The sequence below is a fragment of the Rana temporaria genome, chromosome 3, assembly GCF_905171775.1.
Source record: "Rana temporaria chromosome 3, aRanTem1.1, whole genome shotgun sequence".
In the NCBI taxonomy this organism is placed as follows: domain Eukaryota; kingdom Metazoa; phylum Chordata; class Amphibia; order Anura; family Ranidae; genus Rana; species Rana temporaria.
The window spans coordinates 423,801,386-423,823,189 of NC_053491.1; the positions used below are offsets into that span (position 1 = coordinate 423,801,386).

Genomic DNA, 21,804 nt, shown 5'->3' on the forward strand with positions numbered 1-21,804 from the left:
TTTTTTTTTCTCATCCTTTGTCTCTGTCTTCATATCTCTCTCTTCTACACTTGCGCCCTTTGCTCATCTCCTCCTCCTCCACTTTTACCTTGTTTCCACCTGCTCTTACTTTGCTCATTTCCTTTCCCTTGCTCTGTGTTCAGCGTTTCTTGTTTTTAAACTTATGCCCTGTATTCTTCTTCTTCTTTCTCCTCCTCATGCGATTCGATGCTGGTGCGGCAAAAGCTCCTGCCCGATTTTGCTGTGGATGTGGTGCAATTTGAGCCATACAAAACAAATGACTTAAATTGCACTGCTGCATAATCACGTTATTTTTAACAGAAATGTGGTGCGATTCCTGTCCGAATCACTTGTGTTTCCTGCACCGCAACAGTGTGAACTGGGCCTAGGGCCTCAAGACATGTTCTCATGGAACAAAAATATACAAAATACAAATCAAATTAGTTAACAGGTGGCAACCCATGATTTTGCAGACTAGGAGGAGAATAAAAAGGGAGCTCCCAACAATGGATTATTGAGTACCACAGTACAGACAAAACACATCTAGGGCACGATGATCCATAAGGGATTCAAATTCGAGATCAGGCAGACGGGAGAGGATAAAAAAGGGGGAGGGAAAATGGGGTAGGAGAGGTGGGCAACCTACCACCACAATGGACAAAGTGAATACGGTAAACTCCTCCTCATTTTTCTTACCTTCTGGTACTCTGCTAATTATATACAGTTATGGTGGTCATTTCTTCCAATCTCGCTTTTTTTTGCCCTACTCTCGCCCTTTGTTTATTTCTGATCTCCTCTACTTTGTATTTTTACACAGGAAACCAATGAAGAAGTGGCCATCAAACAATGCCGACAGGAGCTGAGTCCTAAGAATAAGGAGAGATGGTGCTTAGAAATTCAGATTATGAAAAAGTGAGATTGTCTTCAGTTTCTCATCTCTTACCATACTTGTCAGAGTTTGGCAAACATGAAGTTTTGAGTTGTGTGAATACATTTTTTGAAAATAATTAAATCACTCCAGCTCTGTTTTACTTCAGTAGGCGAGAAGCAATCGGTGATAAGGGCCCAGAAACATAAAAAAAAAAGTGGAATATAAAATACATTTGAGTGCTGGATGGGCTCCTGGGGGCTAAAGCAGCAGCTTAGATTTCTGGGTGATGAGATTTCCTTGCAGTTATGTCTGTACCTATGCTATAACAAGTGGAAAAATGTATTAACAGCACAATATTCAATATAATATAAATTAACTAATCAATGTAATTGGCCTACTAATAGGCTTAATATGATTGCTGCCCTCACCACTTGGGGCTCTTTCACAAGGACATGTCCGTGTACAGACTCCGCTTTGTTCAGCAGGGATTGCTCTGTTGAATTCTGTCACACAACATCATATCCTCTTCCTCCCTGCTTGGTGTATAAGCCCTCTTCCACACGAGGCGCTACAGAGTCCACCGGTTCAGCGGGAGATTTCTCTGCTGTTCTCCGCTGAGCCGGCGGATGACAGGTCTCTCTCTGCTCACTGAGCGGGGAGGGGCTTGTGCAGCGCCACTGTCTCCTATGGAGAGATCTGATGAAAACGGACAGCATGTTCGTTTTCATCAGATCTCACCCGATCCGCCATGGACGGATGGGGACGTATCGCCATCCGTCTGATTTTGGCGGATCGGATGTCAGCGAACATGTCTCCGCTGACATCCGACCCTCCATAGGACTGCATTGAGCGGCCGTTCAGGTCTGCCGTCAAAACAGACAGGCGGACCTGAATGGTCCGACCGCGTGAAAGGGGCCTTATGTGTGGGCACTTCCGCCCCACTCCTAAACAGGAAGTGACATATGGGTGTAGACCTAGCACTAAGGGCTAAAAAAATGGAAATGGCGAGACCTGAAGTGACGTTCTGGACCTGACTAACAACCGGAAATGTTCTGGACTGTACTCAAATCTTTCTTGATGTATACGTCTGCCCTTACAGGTCAACCCATTCCAATCACTGGAATGTAATGTAAAAACTAGCTAACATAATGCAAATCTACTCACTCTGAGTGTCCCTCACCCACTGAAGGTCATCCGAGACAGGGAAATATATTGCTATTATTGTGAACTAGCCCATAAGCTGAGCTCACAGGATGTCCGGGAGTTTTTCCCGAGGGACTCAATCACAAGCGTGTGTGACTTTGTAGTGGGGTCAACTTTTGGAAGTGAGCAGGCATTCCAGCTGGAGGTGGTGGTCACTGGAAATTTATGAACTGTCACTGAAAGTTGCACAAAGGTGGAATTTTGTATTATTTGGACTTGATTTATTTGTTTTTGGTTACACTACACTATATCTTGTTTTTTTGTGTTATAACAAGGGCTGTGCAGCAGAAGTTCCAACATATTGGCAGTGTACATATGTGCATGTGTATAAACACATACAGTATGTACAGTACATATGTAAAAAAAATTGCACAACAACCACTGGGGGTCCTAAAAACGGCCTGAAATCTGGTGGGCATATGTTTTCATTGTAGTCCCTGTTAAGCCTCGTACAGACGATCGGATTTCCATTGGACAAATCCGTGGCTTTTTGTCCGAAGGACGTTGGGTGTGAATTTGTTCTGCATACAAATGGCAGAACTTTTTCAGCCAACATTCACGAAACTATTTTTTTTTTCGGCGCATGCGTGTTTGTACTTTAGTCCGATGGACTTGTGTATGCGCGATCGGATTAAACGACGGAACACATTTGTTGTCGGATAATTTGAGGGCATGACCAGCCAACATTTGTTGTCGGAAATTCCGACAACAATTGTCCGATGGAGCATACAAATGGTCGGATTCTAAACACGTCCATCACACAAAACATATCCAATCGTGTGTACGGGCCTTTAGACTTGAAATATCTGCATGATTGGGATCCTACAAAGCTGAAATATCAATTTTGAGTGGAAAATATTTACATTTCTGACGGAAGTCAGTTACTTTTTTTTTTTTTTTGTTAACTAAATATATCTTTAAATATTTCTTTTTTATACTCTATATATATATATATATATATATATATATATATTTATAAAAATCGGGCCCAAATCTTTGGCTGAATTCAGCCCTGTAACGGAGCCAAAGATGTGCAGCGTTCCTGTGCAAGCCACTCCGAAGACGCAACGGAGATATGTGAACCGGCTCCATAGAGGGCCGGTCACAATCTCTTGTCATGCTTATTGGATGCAGGGAAACCCACATCCAATTCACATAGGTGTGAGCCCAGCCCAAGAGAGAGCACAGCCAGGGCCGGCGTGAGCATAAGGCAGGTTAGGGTGCCAGAATGGGGGAGCTACTTGCTTGGGATTCAGATTTTAATCATGCAGCAGTACAGTGCATCCGAAAAGTATTCCACATTTTTGTTATGTTACAGCCTTATTCCAAAATGGATTAAGTTCATTATTTTCCTCAAAAAAATCTACAAACTATTCCTCTAGCGCAGGGGTCTCCAAACTACAGCCCTCCAGTTGTTCAGGAACTACAATTCCCATCATGCCCAGTCATGTCTGTGAATGTGAGAGTTTTACAATGCCTCATGGGACGTGTAGTTCAGCAACAGCTGGAGGGCCGTAGTTTGGAGATCCCTTCTCTAGCACATGATTTGGTATTCAAAATGAACACATCTTTAATTACTGGAATTCACATTGCTAGGTGATCAAGGTTTACACCTTCTTAAAATCAATCTTTTCCCTGATGCCCCACCCTTAGCTGACATGTTTTGTTTGGTGTGCTCAAAGCAATGGAGTTCCAACTGAAAAAACTACTAATAGGGTTATTATAGCCATATGTGTGGTGAATGTTTTCCTTCTCATTCATGGCCATCTCTCTCTCCTGTTTCTAACAATTTCTTTTATATATACAGTACAGACCAAAAGTTTGGACACACCTTCTCATTCAAAGAGTTTTCTTTATTTTCATGACTATGAAAATTGTAGATTCACACTGAAGGCATCAAAACTATGAATTAACACATGTGGAATTATACATAACAAAAAAGTGTGAAACAGCTGAAAATATATTTCATATTCTAGGTTCTTCAAAGTAGCCACCTTTTGCTTTGATTACTTCTTGGCACACTCTTGGCATTCTCTTGATGAGCTTCAAGAGGTAGTCACCTGGCACAGCACCCCATCACTCTCCTTCTTGGTCAAATAGCCCTTCCCCCGCCTGGAGGTGTGTTTGGGGTCATTGTCCTGTTGAAAAATAAGTGATGGTCCAACTAAACGCAAACCGGATGGAATAGCATGCTGCTGCAAGATGCTGTGGTAGCCATGCTGGTTCAGTATGCCTTCAATTTTGATTAAATCTCCAACAGTGTCACCAGCAAAACACCCCCACACCATCACACCTCCTCCTCCATGCTTCACGGTGGGAACCAGGCATGTAGAGTCCATCCGTTCACCTTTTCTGCGTCGCACAAAGACACGGGGGTTGGAACCAAAGATCTCAAGTTTGGACTCATCAGACCAAAGCACAGATTTCCACTGGTCTAATGTCCATTCCTCGTGTTCTTTAGCCCAAACAAGTCTCTTCTGCTTGTTGCCTTTTTTTAGCAGTGGTTTCCTAGCAGATATTCTACCATGAAGGCCTGATTCACACAGTCTGCTCTTATCAGTCCTAGAGATGTGTCTGCTGCAAAAGGTGGAAGAACCCAGAATATTAAATATATTTTCAGTTGTTTCACACTTTTTTGTTATGTATAATTCCACATGTGTTAATTCATAGTTTTGATGCCTTCAGTGTGAATCTACAATTTTCATAGTCATGAAAATAAAGAAAACTCTTTGAATGAGAAGGTGTGTCCAAACTTTTGGTCTGTACTGTGTATATCTTGCACAGTTTTGTGTGTTTCCTTTTCTTTGATCCGTATATCTAGTTTACTATATATTACTACTGTGTATATGTTCCAGACTGAATCACAAGAATGTGGTTTCTGCCCGTGAGGTGCCTGAAGGTTTACAGAGACTGGCACCCAATGATCTTCCTCTTCTGGCTATGGAGTTCTGCTTGGGAGGAGACTTGCGCAAGGTAGGTAATGCAACATGTAGCTTACATATACCTATTTATTAGAAAATGTCATCAAATCCTTGCCTACATTTGTGCTTCTACATTTATTCCATAACACGCTATCCCTTGTATCAACTCTGAAGTTTAGAATATTTAGTGCAATTGCTCATGGCAACCATACAATGCCAAATTTCCCAGCACTTATACTAGCTAACCAGCATTTAAAAAAAAAAAAAAAAAAACATTGTTTCATCAATTTGCATCAGAAAGAGTTTTGTTGCATACATTTGCAATCGTATGTGGAAACCATACTGCCTCATCGAGGTCCCTCTGTTCCATGTGCATGCAGCGTGTATGATAATGCACATGTGTAGGTATACTTGTTGTACTGTCCTGGCGTTTTCGGGGTCTCAAGAAATGAGATAGGCCATCAGTACATAAGGATTGATCACTTTTCAGATATAGATGATCGTTTGTGGACTGTACCACTTTCCTACAGACTAAATAATAATTCACTGATTTGGGTTATTTTCACCAAAGAAATGTAGCAAAATAAATTTTAACCTAAATTTATGAAGAAAGATTATTTATTGCAAAATTTTCAAACGCAAACGAAGAAAACCTCTTCCTTTTTTTTTTTTTTTTATTCTTTTTTTTTTTTATTCAAAATATTTAATTTTTTCGTTTTATTTAGCACAAATTTAAAACCACCAAAAGAAAGCTCTATTTGTTTGGGGGGGACGTTATTTCTTAGCCTGGGTACACACGGGCAAACATGTACGATGAAACCGGTCCGTCGGACCGTTTTCACCGTACATGTCTGCCCGGGGACTTCTGTACGATGGCTGTACTAACCATCGTACAGAAGTCCGCGCGTAAACAATACGTGGGGCGTGTCCGCGCCGTCGACGTGGGCGGGCCTGCCTTTTAAACGCTTCCACGCATGCGAGGGACGGCGGGCGCTCGGACATGTACGGTAGGTCTGTACTGACGACCATACATGTCCGAGCGGGCAGGATTCCAGCGGACAGTTTTAAAACAAGTCCAGGAATATTTGCCCGCTGGGAAAAGGCCCGGCAAGCAAATGTTTGCTGGAATTCTGCCCGCTCGCGCCTACACACGACCGAACATGTATGCTGAAACTGGGCCGCGGACCAGTTTCAGCATACATGTTTGGTCGTGTGTATGGGGCCTTATGGGTACAGTGTTGCATGACTGCGCAATTGTCATTTAAATTATGTCCGTGCTGAAAATCGGCCTGGGCAGGAAGGGGGTGCCCGTTATTGAAGTGGTTAAAAAGAAATGGGCTCTCTCTCCATGCATACCTGGCCTTTCCATGTGCACCTTATATAATTTGATTGGAGCAGTTGCTACTTTTGTGTGGCTTGGTCATAGCAGCCAGTCTGGAGCTTCCATTTTTTTGTTCCAGTGCTGGAAAAATTACATCTTATTAGTTGTTTAAGTGTACTGTGCACAGTTATTTCTAGGTCAGTCTTTGGGCTGCAGATGTCTTAATAATTTAAATCTTCATAATGGTCTTCATAATAGTAGATGTCTTCATAATTTAAATCGTTCTTGCTGAGCATACTCCAGGACGTAGCCTGCCCACATAAAACATGTGATGTAGCAGACTATAATAGACAGTATGTAGACAGTGGAAAAAAATAGAATTTTCTTGCATTGATTGATTAATTTTTCTTCTATGTAGCACTTGAATCAATATGAAAATTGTTGTGGACTGAAAGAAGGAGCGATCCTTACTCTCCTGACTGATATCTGTGAGTATCATTCTAAATGTATACAGCTACTGGCTAATTTAGTAAGTAAAAACCCACATACAAACTACAGCAAGTTAATCTGCATTTATTGCTCATTGAGCTGATTTAAAGCGGTAGTAAACCCCGTTTTTTTTTTTTTTTTTTTTTTTAAACCTACCTGAAAGGCAAAAGCCACAATGAGCTAGTATGCACTGCATACTAGCTCATTATGAAATACTTACCTTGGAACGAGGCGTAGGGAACTTACCTGGTCCACGCCGAGGGAGATGTCATCTTGCCTCGGCGTGTCTTCTGGGTATCGCCGCTCCAGCGATGTACAGGGACAGATTCACAGTTGCACAGTGTGTCCAGAATTGCACAGTTCTGAACACAGAAGTGCGGATCTTTGCGCCAGGAAAACCGAGAACCTGCTTGGTTGCTTTTCCCAGTGAACACATGGCCGGTTTTCCCAACAGGAAAACTGCCATGACAGCTTTGGTTGGGAAAACCGGCCGTGTGTATGCTCCACTGCAGTGTTTCCTATAGGAAAACTGCCGAGCAAAAAAACGATGAGAATCGCGGCTGGAAAAAACGAGAACAAGTTCAAATTTTTTTGCTCACAGTTTTCCTGTCGGGAAAACTGCTTTGGAGCGTACACATGGCCGGTTTTCCCGACCAAAAGCAAACATGACAGTTTTCCCATCGAGAAAACCGATCGTGTGTACGAGGCATAAGGCCCCTTTCACACTTGTACAACTTGTTCCACGTTTTTTGACTGCAAAGTATCATGACAAGTTGTTCCCCAAGATTTCCTATGACAACCATTCATATTTAGTACGACTTCAAGACGTTCAAACTTCAAAGTAGTCCCTGCACTATTTTTGTCAGACTTTGATGCCAGTTACACAGGCATTCCCTGAAATCAGGGCAAAATCGTGGCCGTAAAATCGCGTGACTTTGAAGTCGCAGTAGTATGAAAGGGGCCTAAAACACATTTTGGGCCCCTTTCACACGCAGTGGATCAGTAATGATCCGCCCCGTGAACCTCCGCTTGCTCAGCGGGGATCACTCCGTTGATCCCCGCTGAGCCGGCAGATGACAGGGCGGTCCCCGCACACTGTGCAGGAAACGCACTTTTCTCCTCTCTCCCCTATGGGGGGATCGGATGAACACGGACCGTCTGTCCGTGTTCACCCGATCCGATCCGCCAGATGGATGGAAAAGTAGGTTTTTCCTCCGTCGCACTTTGGCGGGTCGGATGTCAGCGGGCATGTCACCGCTGACATCCGCGGCTCCATAGAGGAGCACGGAGCGCCCGTTTAGGTCCGCCTAAAAACTGGTAGGCGTACCTGAACGGGCCGCCCGTGTGAAAGAGCCCTTACTCATGCTACTACAAAGCATCCCATCTGTGAGTTGCTTTGTATATCTTTCTAGCATTCTATATATCTATTTATACTTTGGATTCTGACAACCTTAAATATAGTGAAAGGGCAAACATGTATGCAAGGCTCACGTGGGTCATATGCCAGTCCTTATGGGAGTAGACAGAACTCTTTTTGTAAATTTGGATAAAATACCTGCGTCTTTCTGGGGAGATTTCTGTTCTTATCCTGTCCTGAAGGCATCACAGGAAGATTTCCAAAATGCAAAAATCCCACTTTAGATAACTGTCACCGGAACGAGTGTCTCCACTGAAAGACTTTCACTCATATTATCTAATCTCTCTGTGGTGACAACTCAAATATTGGTTTTTATAATAATATAAATCTATTTCTCGTGAGCTTTCCATGAGGCACTTGTGCTGTTTTGTGTGCAGGTGGTAAAGCACACGCCACAACTACATATGGGGGACAGTTCCCATTTGCAAACAGAATAATATATATCACTAAATAGAAAAGCACAAGCTTTCTCATGACATCACTGAATATGATATGGTTTAATCATTGTCCATTCTTGAAGTAGGGCAGAATGGTAAACCTGTGCACACTTCTTCCTTCTTTTTATTACTATTGTCGTATTACATATATATTTTTTATTTATACATTTTTACAGCTTCAGCTCTCCGGTATCTCCATGAGAACAGAATAATCCACAGAGATCTGAAGCCAGAAAACATTGTGCTGCAGCAAGGAGAGACCAGGGTAGGTTAATGTGGCACAGTGCTAGCTCATAATGAAAGGGAATTTCACCCATTAGGGTACTTTAAAGCGGAGGTTCACCCGCACATGACACTATTTCCCCCTAGATGGATGCTCGTTTTGTCTAGGGGAATCGGCTAGTTGTTTTAAAATATGATCCGTACTTACCGTTTACGAGATGCATCTTCTCCGCCGCTTCCGGGTATGGGCTGCGGGAGCGGGCGTTCCTATTTTGATTGACAGTCTTCCGAGAGGCTTCCGACGGTCGCATCCATCGCGTCACGATTTTCCGAAAGAAGCCGAACGTCGGTGCGCAGTATAGAGCCGCACCGACGTTCGGCTTCTTTCGGCTACTAGTGACGCGATGGATGCGACCGTCGGAAGCCTCTCGGAAGACTGTCAATCAAGAAGGAACGCCCGCTCCCGAAGACCCATACCCGGAAGCGACGGAGAAGATGCATCTCGAAAACGGTAAGTACGGATCATATTTTAAAACAACTAGCCGATTCCCCTAGACAAAACGAGCATCCATCGAAGGGGAAAAGATAAAAAAATATATAATTGGGTGAACTCCCGCTTTAACGTGTGTTCGCAAGTGTTTGGTAAGCGATTGAAAATAAATTAAAACATTTCCCAAATGCTGTTTTTAATGTTTAACTTGTAAATGAATGTTAGTAGTCATTCACATGTGCATTTCCATTGCGTTGGGTCGCTGTGATTTGGATGCTGCAAGCAGCACTATGAAAGTCTGTGGATACTTTGCATTGCAGAAGTGTCTGTTGTTGTTTTTGTATGATTCTGGAGGAATGGCTGACATAGTGGGGTTTATTTACTAAAGCTGAAGAGTGCAAAATTAGGCTTACTTCCACATAGAAACAGTGGGCTAGATTCAGGTAGGGGGACGTAGGTTTATACGGGCGTAGCGTATCCTATTTACGCTACGCCTCCGCAACTTAGACGGGGCAAGTGCAGTATTCACAAAGCACTTGCTCCTTAAGTTGCGGCGGCGTAGCGTAAATCTGCCGGCCTAAGCGCGCCGAATTCAAATTGTCAGGAGGTGGGCGTGTTTTATGTAAATAAAACATGACCCCACGTAAATGGCGTTTCTCACGAACGGCGCATGCGCCGGCCGTGAACGTATCCCAGTGCGCATGCTCCTAATCACGTCGCAAATAGTCAATGCTTTCGACGTGAACGTAATTTACGCAAAGCCCTATGCGCGAACGACTTTTAAAAATTTGACGCGGGAACGACGTCCATACTTAACATTGGCTATGCCTCATATAGCAGGAGTAACGTTACGCCGGAAAAAGCCTTACGCAAACGACGTAAAAAAAATCCGCCGGGCGCACGTACGTTTCTGAATCGGCGTATCCAGCTCATTTGCATATTCTACGCTGAAATCGACGGCAGCACCACCTAGCGGCCAGCGTAAATATGGAACTAAGATACGACGGCGTAAGAGACTTACGCCAGTCGGATCTTAGCCTAATTTCGGCATATCTTACTTTCTGAATACAGAAAGAAGATACGCGGCGCAGATTTGAATTTACGCTGCGTATCAATTGATGCGCCGGCGTAAATTCTTTCTGAATCTAGCCCAATCCGTTTTAACTTCAGCTTGTTCAATTAGGCTTTGGCAATAAAACCTGGAAGCTGATTTGGTTTCCATCCAGAAATGTGATTGATTTTGCACTCTCCAAAATTTGGTAAATAAATCCCAGCTTGTTGCTGACAAGTATTAAAAAAACTGTGCTGGCTGAAGGTGTCAAACAGGAGCTATCGCTTGGTAAACGCATGGAGCAACAGCAACACCGATTCCAAATACCCATGCAAACTAGCCCTTATGGAGAATACTAACATGCCACAACTGGTATTATAATATGTTATATTTAATGTTCACTTCAGAAACATTAAAATTCTTCTCTAAGCTTCTCAGCTTACCCTGCTCCTTCTTCCCAGCAGTGAATCAGTTCCCCTATAGCAGTAAAAAAAAAAAAAATGATATAGATGTGGTGCTACATTACACCTCCCCTTTGTTAGTGAATATGGTATCTTTCTACGCCGTGCAATATAGGTAAATTAAGTATACATACTAGGGCTGCGCATCTTCACCGGTCTCACGATTCGATGCGATTACGATTATCAAGTCCACAATTCGATTCGGCGATGCATCACGATGCATCACGATTGCAGCGCAAGTGCGCATGGCTCTCCCCCCAAAATACTAAAGGAGATGATCAGAGACTGCAGACATGCTACAGGAGATGATCAGAGACTGCGGACATAGTACAGGAGATGATCAGAGACTGCAGACATAGTACAGGGAGATGATCAGAGACTGCAGACATAGTACAGTAGATGATCAGAGACTGCAGACATAGTACAGTAGATGATCAGAGACTGCAGACATAGTACAGTAGATGATCAGAGACTGCAGACATAGTACAGGGAGATGATCAGAGACTGCAGACATAGTACAGGGAGATGATCAGAGACTGCAGACATAGTACAGTAGATGATCAGAGACTGCAGACATAGTACAGGGAGATGATCAGAGACTGCACACATAGTACAGGGAGATGATCAGAGACTGCAGACATAGTACAGGAGATGATCAGAGACTGCAGACATAGTACAGGAGATGATCAGAGACTGCAGATATAGTACAGGAGATGATCAGAGACTGCAGACATAGTACAGTAGATGATCAGAGACTGCAGACATAGTACAGTAGATGATCAGAGACTGCAGACATAGTACAGGGAGATGATCAGAGACTGCAGACATGCTACAGGAGATGATCAGAGACTGCAGACATAGTACAGGAGATGATCAGAGACTGCAGATATAGTACAGGAGATGATCAGAGACTGCAGACATAGTACAGTAGATGATCAGAGACTGCAGACATAGTACAGTAGATGATCAGAGACTGCAGACATAGTACAGGAGATGATCAGAGACTGCAGACATGCTACAGGAGATGATCAGAGACTGCAGACATAGTACAGTAGATGATCAGAGACTGCAGACATGCTACAGGAGATGATCAGAGACTGCAGACATGCTACAGGAGATGATCAGAGACTGCAGACATGCTACAGGAGATGATCAGAGACTGCAGACATGCTACAGGAGATGATCAGAGACTGCAGACATGCTACAGGAGATGATCAGAGACTGCAGACATGCTACAGGAGATGATCAGAGACTGCAGACATGCTACAGGAGATGATCAGAGACTGCAGACATAGTACAGTAGATGATCAGAGACTGCAGACATGCTACAGGAGATGGCCTATATTTCTCCTCCATACAGCCCAGTCCCTGCAGTGACAATGACTTATCACAGGTGACACATCAGATTCCACTACATGCCCGTACCCCCCCTGTGTCCCCGGATAACAGCACCCCCTCCTCCTCTGTATTTACATGCTGTTCTGCGCACAGAGGATGATTGGAGGGAACAATGAGGAAAATACATGATTTTGCTTGTGCATTTTCAGTGTGTTTTTATGTGCTGACATTGTCATCAATACGCCCTTTAAAAATGCACAGATGACAATGAACCCTCAATAAAAATATCAGTACAGCGAGGACTACCGTGTTATTTATTTTCTATTACAATTGACACATTTCCAAGTCCTCGCTGATATTTTTTATTGAGGGTTCATTGTCATCTGTGCATTTTTAAAGGGTGTAAATAGGGTGAAACTCCCCTTTTAAAAAGTGCACAGGAATACACACATGGCTGCTGGGGGGGGGGCAGGACTCAGGGATTAGATTCCACAATTGACAGCCCTGTGAGTTTCACTGCACTGCACTGTCTGCTGAAATTTCTCTGACTCTTTGCACATTCCAGCACACTAGGAGTTAACACAGTGGAATGTGCAAAGCAAAGAAATGTCAGCACATGCAGAGCATGTGTAAGAGTCAGACTGCTGATAAAATACCTGTGATAATAAATGCTGTTATAGCCACTGCTGTAATGTGCTTTTTAAAACATATGCAGAATCATACCTCATGTCTCCGTGTGTATATATAACTGTATACTGTATTCTATTCCCCTCATGTGACTCCATGCTCGGACCTGCCTCTCTCTCCTGATGTCCGTTCTCAGCCCCGCCCATCGTCTATAGCTAAAGTAACAGATCACAAGAGAGGCGGGCGGGGCTGACGTCAGAAGAAACTTTGAGACAAGGGATGTGAGAGGACAGAGGAAGAGAGAGGCGGGCCGGACCATGGAGTCACATGATCGCATGTACAGTTACTACACACGGAGCTATGAGGTATGAATCTGCATACATTTAAAAAAAGCACACACAGCGATTGCCACTTAATGGATTACAACGCGCATTTATTAAAAAAAAAACATTTTAAAAGACCTGCTCGAAGCGATCTCCCGGGAGGGGCGGGGCAAGTCGGGGTGACGTCACCCGACATCGATTATTGGGGTCACATGCATCGATGCCGAATCGGGGGGCCCCGAATCGCGATGCATCGATTATATTCTACACCCCTTATAAATACATTCATGTGCAGAAAAATATAAACGGTAAATAAAAGAGCCAAGTGCATATATAAAAAGTCCATTAAAGTGCCCAAAAGTTTCTCTTGTGCTTATTATCCTGTTTAATTCAAAGTACTATTAAGCAAAGTGCAGTTTTCACTCCAGTACCGGTGTTTGCTTGCGCTCCCTTTGGACACCACACTTACCAGCCATCCATGACGCCTTAGTATGGTAAGCGGGTCTACTAGCATTCAAGGATCTCTCCCCCCAAGGCTCTTCTCTCTCCCTGTAGGCTATAGCCAAGTATCTCAGTATCACCCTTTCTCCTCCAGAGACCATCACATTGGAACAAACCAAGAGTATACTCCACATAGTGTGTTACCACTTTATTGTTAAAAATTAAAACTATTAAAACACTTACACATAAGATATTCTTGCCATGCACATGCAAAAAGCCTTACGCAAACGATGTAAAAAAAATCCACTGGGCGCACGTACGTTTCTGAATTGGCGTATCCAGCTCATTTGCATATTCTACGCTGAAATCGACGGCAGCGCCACCTAGCGGCCAGCGTAAATATGGAACTAAGATACGACGGCGTAAGAGACTTACGCCAGTCGGATCTTAGCCTAATTTCGGCGTGGCACTTTACAGTGTGTCCAGGACACTCCTGCAATCCACGGACCAGAAGTGACAAAAGGAAGCTCTGGCAAATGCGTTTCGTCATCTTGGCGTTATCAGGAGCTATAGCTGTGACTAGTTTTGTATTCTTTAAGGTGAACACAGAACTGCTCTAGGAGCTGTGCTGCTGATAGAATGATGTTTGTGATTTACAAATGAATTACCCACAGTGCATTCAGCTGCAGAGGACAGTTAGGGTTTCCTTTTAAAGCTCATTTACTGCTTATTGAAAAAATGTAACGACTTGCACAACTTGGCCACAGATTTACTTTAAGTATACCTTTTATTGATATTATATTTGTATATAAAATATTATCAGAAAAAAAAGCATGATATATTTTTCAAAGAATCAAAATAATTCAGTTTTTTTGTCAGCTCTTATATGTATATTATTCTATTTCTAGCTGATTCATAAGATAATAGACCTGGGATATGCCAAGGAACTGGACCAGGGAAGTTTGTGCACCTCTTTTGTGGGTACCTTACAGTATCTGGTAAGTAACCAAATTCATAAATGCATGCCAGGAGCAATGAGAAGCAGAGGTGCCTCTTAAAACTGAACTCCAGTATAAGCAAATACAAAAGTTGTGTGGTATTACTTGAATCTTGGTTTGCTTTTTGTATTTCTACCAGATCAGTGTAGTAATTGTTGTAAAACATTACCTCTGTGCAGGAGCTTCCTATAATACAGACCGGTCCTCTCTCTGCTTGTGCAGGGTAACTGGTCTGGTCTCCACCCCCTTATGTAGTTTCCTGCAAGTAGCCTGTAGTGGGTGGGCCTGCTGGGTCCCTCCCTCAACTGTGCTATCTGTACAGGCTATGTGCATCACAGTGATGTCACTATTTTTTTTACAAGGTACTTTCTGGCTTTGTAAGGGCATTTGGGTACACACCAAGTGGATTTTTTTTTTTAACCTATGTGCTTGTTAATTCTTGTACGGATATATGTGGCCTCAGAGGGAAGTCGTCTTCTGTGGGGCTGCATATATGTGCCACTGTGTTTGTGTTGAGCGTGCACTCCACAGCGCGGTCCCAGCACAGAGAATGAGCCCTCACTGACAGCTCCTACTAACAATCAGGAATGGGGATGCCCATTTCCCCATCATTTGATTGCTGTGTTTGGCTATCACAGTGATTGTGATGCCGTGTACACACGATCATTTTTCGTCATTAAAAAAAAAAACAAATTAAACGACATTACCCACACACCATCGTTTAAAAAAAATGCTCTAGCAAAGCGCGGTGACGTACGACAGCACTATAAAGGGGAGGTTCCATGCGGATGACGCTACCCTTGGGGCTGCTTTAGCTGATTTCGTGTTAGTAATAGACGATTTGCGCTTTTCTGTCTGTTACAGCGTGATGAATGTGCTTACTCCATTATGAACTGTAGTTTTACCAGAACGAGCGCTCCCCTCTCATAACTTGCTTCTGAGCATGGGTGGGGTTTTTAACGTTGTTTTAGCCCACACACGATCATTTTTTACAACCCGAAAAACCACATTGTTTAAAATGTCGTTTAAAAAATGCAGCATGTTCGAAAAAAAAAAAATTTGTTTTTCAGTACCCGAAAAATGATGTGAAGCCCACACACGATCATTTTAAATTACGTTTTTTTTTAAAACGCCATTTTTTTAATGCCGAAAAATTGTCGTGTGTACGCGGCATTAAGCCTGCCCCTGTGTTTTTGAATGGGGAGAGAGAGCTACATTGTATATTTTTCTCAAGGTTGCAAAACTGAGTTCCGGCGTGATTTGTTTTACCCTCTGTCATTAAGGGGTTAAAGAATATGTTTAAAGTGGTTCTAAAGCCTAAGCATTTTTTACCATTTCCTGCATTAGGTAAAAAATGTTTAGGTAACATTATGCCCCCTTATACTTGCCTCGCTTGTTCCGGCGCTGTGCCCATCTGTAGCAGTGCTCTTTGCTTTCACAGGCTTTGCTGAGGCAGCGTGAGCCATGGGCTTTTGCTTCTGTCAGTCACATCCTGTGACAAGGTGTGTATGGATGCAGGCAGCGCAGCTCAGGATCACGCCAGCAGATATGCGACACTAGGAAGGGCTTCCTATGGTGGCACACCGAGATGTATAAATTGTATTCAGTCTGGACCACTTGGATATGCTATATGTCCAGGGCCTCTGGGTCATCATAGCTTTTTGTTATAGTATTCCCCTTCTGCGAGAATTGCTGGTCTGGTGGCCGCCTATGACCCTACCACATGCTCTTCTGCGATATCCCTAGTTTTTGATAATAGTTTTCACTCTCATGCCCTGATGTATTAAATAACATATATTCTGATCTAGTCAGTACTTGTTTCTTAATTTTTTTTTATGTAATAACCTTACATCTGGACCAGATATGTTTCCTTATGTTTCCTTATGTTTTAGGCTCGGTTCACACTGGAACCGACTGCGGATTGCACAGGAACGCTTTGCGTCCCCATTATCTGGTTCAGGGACGAATCGGGGGCCAAATCCTTGCCTGAATTTGGCCCCGAAGCTATGTCTCCATAGAGAGCCAGTCACATTCTCCTGCTATGCAAATTGGATGCGGAGAAACCCTCATCCAATTCACATAGGTGTGAACCCAGCCTCAAGGTTTTACTTGCTCGCTGAGGTACTTGCTGTACTTCCCCTTTCGGGCGTGTCCTTCTTTGTATACACCCCCCCTTCTGTTTTGCTTCTTTCCTCCCACTTTTTTATTGCTACTGCGCAGCGTTCTTTCCAAAGTAGTTTAAAAAAAAAAAGGAAGTAAAGAATTTTTTTTTCTATAATGTGAAAGAAGATGTTAAGATGGGTAAATGGATACCTAACATGTCATGCTTTAAAATTTAGTATGCTTGTGGAATGGCGGCGAACTACAGTACATAAAAATCTCCATAGGCTTTGCTTTAAACAGTTTTACTGGTTACCTGTTTCGAGGTACATAGGAGGTCTAGTGCAAGAATTATTGCTCTCGCTCAAACGATCGTGGCAATACCTCACGTGTGTGGCTTGAATGCCATTTACATATGTGGGCACGACTTAAGAATGCGTTCGCTTCTGCGCGCAAGCTTGGAGGGATGGAGCACTTTAATTTTAAATTTTTCTTATTTATTTTACTTTTTTATTTTTACTCTGTCCCTTTAAAAAAAATTGTTTTTTGATCACTTTTATTCCTATTACAAGGAAACAGCCCTTGTAATATAAATAGGCATGACGGGTCCACTTTATTGAGAGATCTGGGGTCAAAAAAGATCTCCAGATCTCATTTACCTTTTTAAAAGCAAAAAAATAAATATAACTTTGCCTTTTAAGAGGGGAAAACCCCCATCCCTTTAATGCTGAGAGGAGGATGTGGGACACCGGGAAGCGGCGGGAGGGGCCCTATAAAAGTGATCTTGCGGCAGACCCGCCGATGAGACCACTTTATATGAAAGCTGGCAACCTGCTGTAAATGATACCAGGGGTTATGGTATTAACATCAATGTAATGACGTACATTTACAGTTAGGCGGTTGGCAAGTGTTAACTACACTTCATTTGAGCATCACAAACCAAAATGCTATTGAATTAATTGTAATATTGAAAGCAAACTTGCCCATCTATCCATGCTTTATTTTGTTGAGAAATATCTTTGAAAAACACCACCTGGCATTTCTGGCCATCTTGAGGCAGGGCAGATGACTTGTGTAGCAATTACTTCCTGGAATTCCTCTGCCCTTAGGTTAGGCACGCAAGCAGGAGGGTGTGCTTAGCTGAGAAAACCCCTCCTCCCCTCCCAGGAAGTATGGTATCATTTGCCTAGGCATGGAAACCAGGAAGTCATTGAAGAAATTTTACAAATAAAAATAAAATTTAACCAGACAAATAATCATATACTTTCAAATATATATATATATATATATATATATATATATATATATATATATATATATATATATATATATATATATATATATATATATATATATATATATATACATACACACACACACACACACACACACACACACACACACACACACACACACACTAATGCTAGCAGCATAAGGATTAAAAATAGTCAATGCTGATTGAGAGTGAAGTTCCACTTTAGGCAAATATTTCTGCTAATGTTTGTTAAAACCTCTTGTGGGAAAGGAAACGCACGCCGGATTGGTTATTTAGATAATGTATTCCAGCCAGACAAAAAACGCAGCATGGTCTTTTGAAGATAGAAATTTCTCATAGCTTAGTCCTTATCAAACAGGAAATCAAACTGGGAAACATTTTAACTAATTCGACTTCATATTTTTAGATAAAAGAAGGCTTATTTGGGTTTTTTATTTAATAAATGTGAAGTAATTCTAGGTTGGTGGCGTTCTCAAGAACGTTGCAGAAAAACACTGTGCGGATTGTGCATGCGCTGTTTTTAGGGGGGCGCAATGGAGATCTGAGAGGGTGCTATTCAGAATAAGTAGCAACTCCAAGATACCAATGTCTTTAATGTGTGTTGCTGGGTATTGTGGTAGCACACACAGTATGCAACTGCAAAGAGAGGATGAGAACTGGACATAGAGCAAGTTTATTAATATGTATTATTTTATTCCTGTGTTAATTGCTGGCAGGTCTATTGCAGACAGCTTAAAGTGTATGTACCCTCACATTGTAAAACAACCCATTTAGTTTCAAATGGAAATGAATGCAAAACCAATTTTTTTTCATATTTTTTTTTTTTTTTTTTTAATAAGTCATTACATAATCTATTCTTTTTTACGAGTAATGGCAGCGATCAGCAATTTTTATCGGGATTGCGGCAGACAAAACGGACACCTAACTGACACTTTTTTTGATCAGTGACCCTAATACAGTGATCAGTGCTAAAAATATGCATGTTGCTGTACTATTGACACTGGCAGGGAAGGTGTTAACACTGGGGGCGATCAAAGGGTTAAGTGTGTCCCTAGGGCAGTGATGGCAAACCTTGGCACCCCCCAGATGTTTTGGAACTACATTTCCCATGATGTTCAACTACACTGCAGAGTGAATGAGCATCATGGGAAATGTAATTCCAAAACATCTGGGGGTGCCAAGGTTTGCCATTGCTGCCCTAGGGTGTGCTTGCTAACAGTGTGGGGAATGGTCTAAATGGGTGAAGCCAGAGATTGGTGTTCCTGCTTGGGAGGAACACAAGATCCCTGTCAGAACGGCCATCTGCCTTGTTTACATAGGCAGATTGCTGCTCTGCCTCTCCCTGGAAGGATCGCGGGTGGCCGGCGGACATCAGGTCATCGGAAACCCGCTGATTGGCTCCCCCTCTATCCAATTAGCATACAATCTCATCTCTGGTGTTATAGTCACACCTTTTTTCCTCCATTTAACCTCATTGTCTGCTTTTTTTGCCCACAGTTGTGTCATTCTCAATATTTTGTGATTTTACTCCTCATTTTTCAGGCCCCAGAATTATTGGAACAGCAGAAATACACTGTCACCGTGGATTACTGGAGTTTTGGCACCCTGGCATTTGAATGTATAACAGGATTTCGTCCTTTTCTTCCTAACTGGCAGCCAGTGCAATGGTAAGGAAAATTGTTCTATTTTATGCTGCTTGTATAGTGTGCATTCAGGGACCTAAAGTAAAAAAATATAAATATTCTTAAAACTTTCCCTCTTTCCTACTCCTACCTCAAAGAGTAGTGATAAATGGGGAATACTCGGAATGGTCAGGGGTGGGAGGTGGGGTCCCCCAGGGTTCTGTCCTGGGACCAATCATATTTAATGTATTCATAAATGACCTGGAGGATGGGATAAACAGCTCAATCTCTGTATTTGCGGATGATACTAAGCTAAGCAGGGCAATAACTTCTCCTCAGGATGTGGAAACCTTGCAAAAAGATCTGAACAAAGTAATGGGGTGGGCAACTACATGGCAAATGAGGTTTAATGTAGAAAAATGTAAAATAATGCATTTGGGTGGCAAAAATATGAATGCAATCTACTCACTAGGGGGGTGAACCTCTGGGGGGATCTAGGATGGAAAAGGACCTGGGGGTCCTAGTTGATGACAGACTCAACAACGGTACGCAATGCCAAGCTGCTGCAAGCAAAGCAAACAGAATATTGGCATGCATTAAAAAGGGGATCAACTCCAGAGATAAAATGATAATTCTCCCGCTCTACAAAGCTGTGCACGTCTGGAGGGTGCAAAATCTGAAGCAGCTGTGCATAAAAATCGGCTTCTAGTTTTTTTTTTGTCAGTTTAATTAAACAAACTCAACTTAGAAGCTGATTGGCTACATGCACAGCTGTACCAGATTTTCCACTCCAATTTCAGTAAATCAACCCCTCTGAGACTGCTGCAGGTATTTGCCCCTGACCTCCCAGTGACAAAGTCCTGCCCGCTGTACGTCATATGATGTCCTTGACTTTGAGTGGTGATATCTGATGCCTGCAGTTACAGACATCATTCAGATATCTTCTTTTTCAGCCAGTGATTCCCTACACCACAAGAATCATGGCTGCTGTCATGGCTGCTGTTCAGCCGCTTGATAATCCTTATGGGTGGCGAGAGGGGACACCTCCCCCCTCCCGCTGCCCTCTTGTGCTTCTACGGGCTCGCCGCTGCTATCGGTGAACCAGGGAACGGATCCGCCAGCCCCAGATACTGACCATAGAAATTTTCGGCCAACCAGATGGCCCCTGGAGTCTCTATGATCGTTCGGAGGCTGGGCACAACGTTATGACGTCACGCCCAGCCTCTGAATTAGAAAAAATGGTGCCGCCTCGGCTGGGAAGCTGATATTGTTTTATTTCTTTTTTGGGATTTCAGGCTTGTCAGCCTAGAGGTGAGATGTGGGGACTTATTGAACCCATATCTCACTGTAAAGAGGGCCTGTCATGCTTATTCCTATTACAAGGGATGTTTAAATTCCTTGTAATAGGAATAAAAGTGATAAAAAAAAGTGTCAAACTAGAAAAATAAAAGTAACAATAAAACAAGTTTTTTTTTTTCTTTTTTTTTCATGCCCACATATGTAAACGGTGTTCAAATCGCACATGTGAGGTATCGCCGCGATCGTTAGAGCAAGAGCAATAATTCTAGCCCTAGACCTCATTTGTAACTCAAAACATTTAACCAGTGAAAACATTAAAACTTTGCCTATGGGGATTTTTAAGTACCGAAATTTGGCGCCATTCCGTGAGCGTGTGCACATTATACGTTTTTTTTTTTTTTAAAGCATGAAAGGCGTTTGAAAAATTGCTGCGCAAATACCGTGCGAGATAAAAAGTTGCAATGACTGCCATTTTATTCTCTAGGGTCTCTGCTAAAAAAACATATGTAATGTTTTGGGGTTCTATGTAATTTTCTAGCAAAAAAAAATATGTTTTACATGTAGGAGAGAAATGTCAGAATTGGCCTGGCAAGTGGTAAATTATGCAAAGTGGTCCAGAACATCTCATTGTTATGTACATGTAGATCACTCAGTTAAGAAAGGATCTTTTTTTCTAAGACTTGGACAACTTGTAATTGGCATGGGAGGGGGTAACTACTTTGGTGCAAAGAATTTATCACTGTAATGCCCAAAATACTGGGGGAATAATTTTGACAGCATATTCCCCATGCAATCTATATATTTTGGATTAACCTTGATTTTGACGTTTATTTTGGGAGCAATTTAGGGTTCTATGGTTTTATGATCTAAGCCATACAAGTGAAATACGTATGTTTA

The 21,804-nt window shown here is 42.5% G+C and overlaps 1 protein-coding gene across 1 annotated transcript in view; it reads left to right on the forward strand.

The window, feature by feature from the left end:
• Nucleotides 1-21,804, forward strand: part of IKBKB (inhibitor of nuclear factor kappa B kinase subunit beta) — an 86,131-nt gene that overhangs the window by 14,079 nt on the left and 50,248 nt on the right. The window contains exons 3-8 of the mRNA XM_040346208.1: nt 818-912; nt 4,930-5,047; nt 6,735-6,804; nt 8,836-8,924; nt 14,521-14,610; nt 19,529-19,653. Coding sequence (XP_040202142.1) covers nt 818-912; nt 4,930-5,047; nt 6,735-6,804; nt 8,836-8,924; nt 14,521-14,610; nt 19,529-19,653 — 587 coding nt within the window. The remainder of the gene's footprint in view (nt 1-817; nt 913-4,929; nt 5,048-6,734; nt 6,805-8,835; nt 8,925-14,520; nt 14,611-19,528; nt 19,654-21,804) is intronic.